The sequence below is a fragment of the Plasmodium fragile genome, assembly GCF_000956335.1.
Source record: "Plasmodium fragile strain nilgiri unplaced genomic scaffold supercont1.16, whole genome shotgun sequence".
Lineage (NCBI taxonomy): Eukaryota > Apicomplexa > Aconoidasida > Haemosporida > Plasmodiidae > Plasmodium > Plasmodium fragile.
Genome location: NW_012192596.1, coordinates 270425 through 279007, shown reverse-complemented (window position 1 = coordinate 279007; position 8583 = coordinate 270425). Strand labels below are relative to the sequence as shown.

Here is an 8583-nt window from a genome sequence, read left to right as displayed (position 1 = left end):
AAAAAAAAAAAAAAAAAGCGTTGTAAGAACAAGAACAACATGACAACACTCACGCAGGCTTAAATGGCTACCAAATCAAGCAACAACAAAAAAAAACATAAATTCCATAAAAAAAAATGTTACACTATTTATTATGTTATATTTTTTCCCCTTAATAATTTTTTTCCTTTTTTTTTTTTTTTTTTTTTTTTATTGGTTTGTTTTGATTCTTTTTCTTTGCCTCTCACACGGGTTATACATATATGTTACTATTATATTTTTCCTCACAAACGCTTACCTTGTTGTTTTTTTTCATTTTTGATTTCCACTTAATATTTGTTCCTTCAAAAAGGGGTAACACCCACTTGCTGCCTACACAATTTACAAACATGTGTACCCCTTTGAAGGGAAAACATTCGTGCTACGTACTCACGTCAAGGCGCTTCGAACACCTGGGGACCTAGCTGCAACATTTCGATTGCAATTCGATGTAACGAACTTGTGTGAAGGCAAAAAAATGGAGGTGAATGTTTTTTTCATCTCTCTTCCATTTCGGTACTGAGCTTTTCAAATTTCCAAAGCCACGTTCTGAACAAAACATGAACGCGGCTTTCTCCAACCTGAGACAACATCAGTTGAGGAAAAAGGTCAGATTTAATTAAAAGCGGCAGAGAAAAATATTCCTCCTTTCGGAGTAAATAAAATAAAGTTTAAAAATATGTACACTTGATATACATACATTTTTTTTTTTTTTTTACACATTATGCTAAATTTTAAATGAGGAGGAAAAAAAATTAAACATAAATATGTAACACAAAAATGGGCAGAAAAATTAATCATGTTGTGGAGAAAAAGTATGCGGGATGTTTTGTGCGAATAGCGCAAGCGGGACTGGTATGTAAAAAAGGAAAAAAAAAAAAAAAAAAAAATGGGCAAGTGTTCTTGTTTTTTTTCCTTTATCAGTAAATAATAATTACACAAAATTCTACTTTATCCAATCGATTATGTAAACATGAACGACACGGGTAAATTATGTATAAAAAGCAAACGAAAAATTGGGTTGAAAGAAAGGGACAAAGCCGCAAAACGGTTAACACATATATATGAATACATATATAGCCAAAAAAATTTACAAAAACAAAAGTGTTGCGCCAGAACGCGGAAGGGGGCCCAACGGCGGTGCAAGGCACTTCAGCTGCATACAGCGGTTAACTCCGAAGCGGCTTCCAGGGACAGGAAAAAAAAAAAAAAAATGCTATTAAAATGATACACAATATAAGAACAGCATCGTTTTCTTCCACATCGGTTTATTTTCTTCTATGTATATAATTGTTCCTTTTCTATTTTTTTTTTCGCCTTTATTTTATTTTTTTTTTTCTCCTGCACCTTGTACCCTTCGGGATGAATTTCTCGCGAGACAGAACACTTGGGCTAGTGAGCCACACGTACATCAAATGTACACAACATATGCAAACACGTGAATGTGTTATCCATGTGTAATGTACAAATTCTGCCCTGGGTGTCCACAACCCTTCTTCACCTCTCCTTAATAGCGGCTGGTTCCCTTTTTTCCTGTCTGTGCCTTCCACTACTCCACAACATTCGATATCAACTCGGGGGGGAATAAACTCCTGTTGTTCCTTATGAGATTTTTCCATCTCGCCATGGTGAGGAAATATTTCGTAATGAACTGTTCCACCACGATACAGTATTGAGGCAACTTGTCCTTGAAGAGCTCCACCTTGGTCATCTCCACAGAATTGTCCACTTGTTTATTTAAATTCACTTTATTTAAAAACAGTATTCGTAAATTATTAACCAACTCCCCCTCCAGCTCAATCAATTTGTTATAAACATTGGTCAAGTCAGCTCTCGAGTCATTTCTATAATTAATCAAATTGATAATGGCGTTACGCTTCTTGTTGTACTCTTTGTTTATCTGACTTCTCTTGTCTTTAATTATCTCTACAATAATGTCCGTCGATCTGTATATAACAGAAAAAATGCTTCTCATTTCGTCCTCCTCTTTCACCGAGTCTAATTTGTTCATCACGTTTTTGTATAGGTTCAAAAAGTACGGTGACTCCAACGTGCTATTGCTAATGGAATCCTCACTATACTCCCCTGTACCGCCAAAAGAACGGTTCACAATATTTTTCAACGAGTTTCTAATCCCTCCACTGCGCAAGAAGTTCATTCTAGAAACGTTAATCTCAGGGGGAAAAACTATATGTCTGTTTCCTTTATACGCACTAGACAGTAACATGTTCTTCTCATCTAGTTCATCCAACGTCTGATTCACGTGTTCCTTCCACATGCTCCTAAGCTGTTTAAATTCGCTAATTAAATTGTCTGCCTGAATCATGTTACTCACAATTTTTAAAAATTCATCAATCTCGGAATGCATGTTTTCAGAAGCAATATCATAAGAATTTGTAATCACCTCCATCTTGGCAATATTATCCTTATACACATGACCAAATTTTTCAATATTATTTTTTATAACTTGTAAGCTATAGGGACGGTGCATTAATTCACCTAGCTCCATCTTGAATAAAGTTACTTTATCTGCCGCATTGCTGAATCCATCATTTAATATATTCAGGTTAGAAAATACATCAGCGCTCATATTTTTATTCGCTTCTTTAAAAAGTTTAATCATGTGTGTGAGCAAAGTAACGATGCGCAGGAATTTGTCAACTCCGTTTAGCAGGATATCAGCTCCTTTGAAATTCTCAATCGAGTTCCATGCCTTCAGGTACGACACCTCCATGCTGCTGCTTCTCGCTTGGTACAAAAACTTATTCAGCACCTTGTACAGCTTCTCATATTTCATTAGTAAATGGAAATTCTCTTGTACAATTTGGTCCCTCAGCTTCTCCACAAGGTTAAAGCAATTTTTCAAAACCTCCGATATATCATCCCTCGCGCAGTACGAGGACGGGTCCTGCTCCTTTAACCAGATGGAATGCTTGGCCAACAGCTTCAGGTTTTTCTCGAACACAGACTCCTCGTCCGTATCATTAGTATCACTGGCGTCATCCACAACCTCCTCGCCACTCTCCTTTTTATTCACATACTCTTCATACTCACTACGAATACTTTCAATGTTGAGAAAGCTGTCGTTCTTTATGATGGAGAATCGGAGAACATCCTCCTCACTGCCCAACTGAGTGATTTCATTGCACATGTCCATTAGTTCCTTCTCTAAAGTGGTCAGACGTTTTTCAAGTTCATCTCTCGTGCTGGAAATTTTTGTTCGTAAATTGAACATCAATTTGGACGCAACATCCTCCACCAAGTTCAACATCATCACATCCCTATCCTTGGCATTTGCAGAATCTGTACTGACCCATGCACTCTCCGAACTTTGCTGCTCATTTCGAAAATTTGAAATATACACATCTACCTCATTCTTCAACTCATTCAATCCATAGTTTATATTGTACAGAGAAACCACTCCGCTTTTTAAATTTGCCAAGGTGTCCTTAAGGGATGCTACATTGGAAAGTATTTTATTCTGAATGTCAATAAAATTCAAACTGCTCTGGTTATCTTCACTAACCCTAGTGCTATTCAGCGATTCACTTGCTTCATTAAAAGTAGAAAAATAGCTTTTTTTTAAATTTTCAATATTTTCATATTCGCCCCAAAATTTGTTCTCAAAATGACGATAATTCACACCAATGTCAAAAGAGTTATTATTAAACTTATCGAAAAATTCTTTCACTATATCTTCCTTCTGTGTAAATATAATGCTTAAAAATTTCAATAGTTCATTTTTCACAGCCTCTCCTTTAATTCCAATGGTCGAGGGAAATTCCCTTACCAATACTTTCTCAATTGTTTTAATTATATTCTGATCACTTTTCCTCACATTGCTAATGTAGTATTTTACATGTTCTTCTAAAATTAATTTTTCTATCAATATACGCACATCCTTGTTGTCAAACAGGGCTATAAACTCCTCGCTGAAGTTTTCTTCTTTTAATGTCCTTGCGTATGCATCTTCATCATCATTTATACTTTCACAATGTACCCTAACCGTACTCGGTTTTATCAAACAACAGACAATTAAAAAAAGAAATATGGCAAATATTTTGTGTATCCTTCTCATTGAAAATTACTATTTTTTTTTAAAACTTCAAAATGGGACTGAGACAACTTTTAACAAAATTACGGGGACGTCGTACAAAAAAACGTGTACTGAGCTCAGATCATTCTCTCTTTTTTTTTTGGGGGGGGGGACCTTTCAGAATGTCTGTTTTTGTTTTTGTTTTTTTTCTTCTTTTTTACCAAGCTGGCGCATATGTGTTTGTTCGGTATATATAATTTATATATATATGTCCTACGGTACAGTACGGCCGCGGGCTGAATTACGTTGCAATCAACAGAGGTACATATGCATACACACATATGCGTGTAGCCCCAGCAAACGCTTAGCCACTAAGTCCGTCAACAAATAGCAGGCAAAGGAGAAACATATATAAACTTCCCTCCTAATACCCTTTTTTGAGCGAACACGCAAAACGAATGGAAAGGTCGAATTCGCCTACGACGCGTATAAATGATATAGCAGGGCTTGTCAAAATTATGATAAAACCAAAATGGTTAAAAAATATATTACGCTATTCCCTTTAACGTTGTTCAGAAAAAGTTAAAATTAATCAACTTTTTTCTTTTTTTATATCGTGGGAAGCCTCTAACAATTAACTGCAACAAAAAATAAATGCTATGGAATTCAAAAAAAAAACTGTCATATGTACAATAAAAAAAACGATAAAAAATAAGCTTTTAAAAAAAAAAAGGTTACCCTTTTTTTATCTATATATGCATACGTAAAGCGCTGTTTTTGAGAAAATGAAAAAAAAGTAGCGGATTTTTGTTCTCATCAACAAATAATACTATTTTTGACATAATTATACCTTGGTTTACAAAAAAAAAAAATCTACCATTTTTTTTCTTTTTCAAGAATAATTTTATATTGATATGCAGAGCCGCCTAGGTGTGAACCAAAAACACTATTTGCAATTAAAGGCTTGGCAGCGCGAAAAGGGAGAAAAAATAAAAAAAAATGTCGCAAAAAATACGGCTTAAAATACTTCCGTTTTAATATGTTCATCGGTATGCTTGAATGAAGGATTTTTATGTTATTTGTATTTTCTAATTTTTCCTGCTCTTTTCTTTAGCCACTGTGCCATATGCGGCACCTTGTTTGTACATTTACTTTGGATTCCAATTAATGCCGACTTTGACGGGAATAATCGGCCCGATCCCCTCCTCCCCCAATCAAGAATACAGCGGAATCTTTTCAAACGTAAGAGTATATATAAAAAAATACGCGAATTATTTTGCCCCACGCCCCTCGGGGGGTATAAAAACATATTGCATACATACTTTTAATTTGAGCGAAACGGTTTCTTATAGATGGGGTGACCCGTAAAAAACAAAAATGGGCTGGCCTACGCCATGTAGCAGGTGGATATATACCTCCTTCTGCTGCTCTATTGAGCATATACTTACTAAATACATATGGAAGAAAAAGTCCACAAAAAAGAAAGAACAAACAGGCAAATATACGCCCCCAGTGCATTCTGTTTTATATATAAAACAAATATATGCGGGCTTTGTATTTTTACTACTTTGCTTGGGGTTATAATATACTCAAGTCGACACCTTCCATTTTTCACCCCTACCGGCGCTAAACCCACCGTGCTGCGCACTGTCCCCTTAGGGGACATGCAACCCATATAAATACTACTATACTTGTAACATTGCCGCGGTTGCTATATCCCATTCACGAATTTTTTTTTAATGAAACGGGGAAGAAACACAAGCGGGCAAGAAGGGATCGGGGCCGTTGCACCATTGAAAGGCCAATAAGTGAACGAAAAAAGGCTGTTTTTTTTTCTTCCTTTGCGCATATGATAATGTATCATTTGTTGTGCTCCTCTCCCATGGGCATGTAAAAAATTGCTGCACAAAAACATATCCAAGCCGGGCGGTTCCCTAAAGCCCCTGTGTTAATAAGCACATATAAAAAAAATAAATATACCTCCTTAAAAAGGTTTACGCGCTTAGGCTATAATAATATACATAACCCTTACCTTTATATATATATATATATATTTTGCGTGCGGAAATTTTACATGTACTTGACCGCGCACAACATCCACTTGTGCATGCAGGCCTACGGTGGAAGAGCCGTGCCCCCAAGTTATTCTCTGAGCATGCGTCAAATTAGTTCGCCTTTAAATGGCCTTGTTTGCTTGCCCCTATATATATCAATGGCGAAGGAGGAGAAACAGCAGTGTATGCCTGTTAACGTGAGCAATGCAAATGTGCATATGTATACATGCATGTACGCGTAATGTAGCGTTTAGTGTACTATGCGTATGATGAGTGTATTTCTCACGCCTCTGGTCCACGCGTTCGGCCCAAGCGCATTTCCTGCATCCATTGAGATGAGTCCTTTTTTCTTCAACCCTCATGTTGACAAAAAAAACAAAAATAAATAAAATAAAATAAAAAAAATATAATGATCAAACCTTGCGAATATCCCAAACGCTCAAGTTTGAATAGATGCCAATTTTCTTCTCAAAAGAAGGAAAAAAAAAGTTGCGAAATTTTCCTGTACATAAGTATTTTTGTTTTTTTTTCCACTTTGCCTAATTTTTTGGTTACAAAATATAAAGGCATGGCTATTTTTTCCCATTGTGCCACATGTTGACACAGAGTGCTTACTTTTACATATGTACTTTTGTTCATATAAACTGATCTTACAGCATTTATATGTATTTTTTTTTTTTTACCTGCTCAAAAGTGAACATTTAATTTATCGAGGATTATTTATCTGACGCATTGCTAAGCGAGCATATCATCAGAAGAGGACTTCAGCGAATGCGCACAACGGAGGCCAAAAAAACAGCCGACCTTTACCCATACTGTGTATGTAAACAGACGGGGAGGGAACAACTTACTCTCACGTATAATTTTTTTTTTAAGTGGAGAAACACCCATCTGTTCTTGCAGACAGAAAGGAGGCAACGATTTTTCCCCTCTTTCCTTCTTAACGAATTTTAAATTGAGCGTTATTTTTGTGTCTCCATTTTGCTTCCCTTTTTATTGAGCTTTTCAAAATTGTTCATATTTCTCCGTTTCAGAAATTTTCGCTGTATTTTTTTTTGGTTACATCCAGTCATACCGCCAGCTATTAAGGAGGTATAGTACAGGTGACGAAAAAAAAAAGAAAAGAAGGCACACGCAGAATAGCTCTGTGCAATAGACGCGTAAAGTAAACGCATCACTCCACCGCTCGTGCACATCACACCGCCCCCCCACACACAATGAAAGTTCTCTTCTACGCCAGTTTGTCCCTGTTTGGCCTCGCCATTGTGAGCGTCCACGGGGACAAGAAGAATGCCATGAACTCCATCAAAAACGAAGGCAAAAATAAAGCCAAAAGCCAAAACGCCGGAGCAAATACGAACATGCAGGATTTGTTCAACTACGATGAACTCGAAAAAATAAAAAAACTCATAAGCGAAAACAAGTTGGAGGAAGCGAATGCCCTATTTAACGAATTGAAAAAAATATACAGTAACAATGAAAAGGATGGAGCAAGTGGCAACTACATGAACAATAACAATTATGCAAAAAATAAAGGGGAAAATAAATTAGCTCAAGATATGATGTATCACAGTCAGAACTTTTTTAACAATTTAATAAATCCTAATGATCTTCAAGAAATGATAAAATTTTATTTGTACTTGCAAGATCTTTTAAGTTCCAAAAATGAAACTTCGGAAAAAAAAATGGTCAAAACATTTCTCAGAAAAACAATACAAAAAATGAAAGACAATGAAAACAGTGATGAAAAAAAATCCATTGATGATATCATTAAGGATATAGAAGGACATTCACAAATGCTAGAAAAACTAGCAGAGCTTATGAAAATAAAAAAAGAAAAATTACAAGATGAGGAAGTCAAAAATAAATTAAACCAAATACTCATTGGGATGATGAAATTCATCGATTACACAAACAATAGCGATATTGCAAAGACACTCATGGATGAAATTAAAATTAAGGAAGTTAAAGACGCTGATGGTGCGACAAAGCCTAAGCTCGAAGTCAACATCGGCAATAGCCAAGCCCACTTGGAAATGTTACAAAAGGCTACCAACTTCATGGGCATGAATATTGACCCTGAGGAGCTTAAGAATCTCACCATCAACAATAAGTGGTACGAGAGTTTTCTCAACAATCTCCTCAACAACTCGGATGAACTGTGAAAAGGGGGGAAAATTGAAAAATGTGGTGAGAAAAGTGTGAAGAAATGGGAACAGAACAACCACACCGTTTTAAAGTTACTCCCCGCGAAGCAGCCAACCGATGTCCAGCCCCATAAAGCGGCTCTACCCCCCACAAGGGAGAAAGCCAATATTTGTGGACGAACAAATCTGCCACTACTGTTTGTTTGCACACCATTTCTGTACACGGATTTTATACTTTTTGTGTGCATTTTTTTTTTTTTTTTTTTTAGCTCGTCTTTAATGTCACATATCACGAGCGTCCCTGGCGTTTTATGTGAACACCCGTAGG

At 36.2% G+C, this 8583-nt stretch overlaps 2 protein-coding genes across 2 annotated transcripts; one reads left to right on the top strand and one right to left on the bottom strand.

The window, feature by feature from the left end:
- Positions 1-1567: 1567 nt before the first annotated feature.
- Positions 1568-4096, bottom strand: AK88_01818 (uncharacterized protein; the record flags this gene model as incomplete). Its single annotated transcript, XM_012479453.1, has 1 exon — positions 1568-4096. One exon carries the CDS (start codon positions 4094-4096, stop codon positions 1568-1570), a length of 2529 nt encoding a protein of 842 aa, XP_012334876.1.
- Positions 4097-7325: 3229 nt separating this feature from the next.
- AK88_01817 (uncharacterized protein) lies at positions 7326-8273 on the top strand (the record flags this gene model as incomplete). Its single annotated transcript, XM_012479452.1, has 1 exon — positions 7326-8273. The coding sequence occupies one exon, from the start codon at positions 7326-7328 to the stop codon at positions 8271-8273; it is 948 nt and encodes a 315-aa protein (XP_012334875.1).
- Positions 8274-8583: the final 310 nt, after the last annotated feature.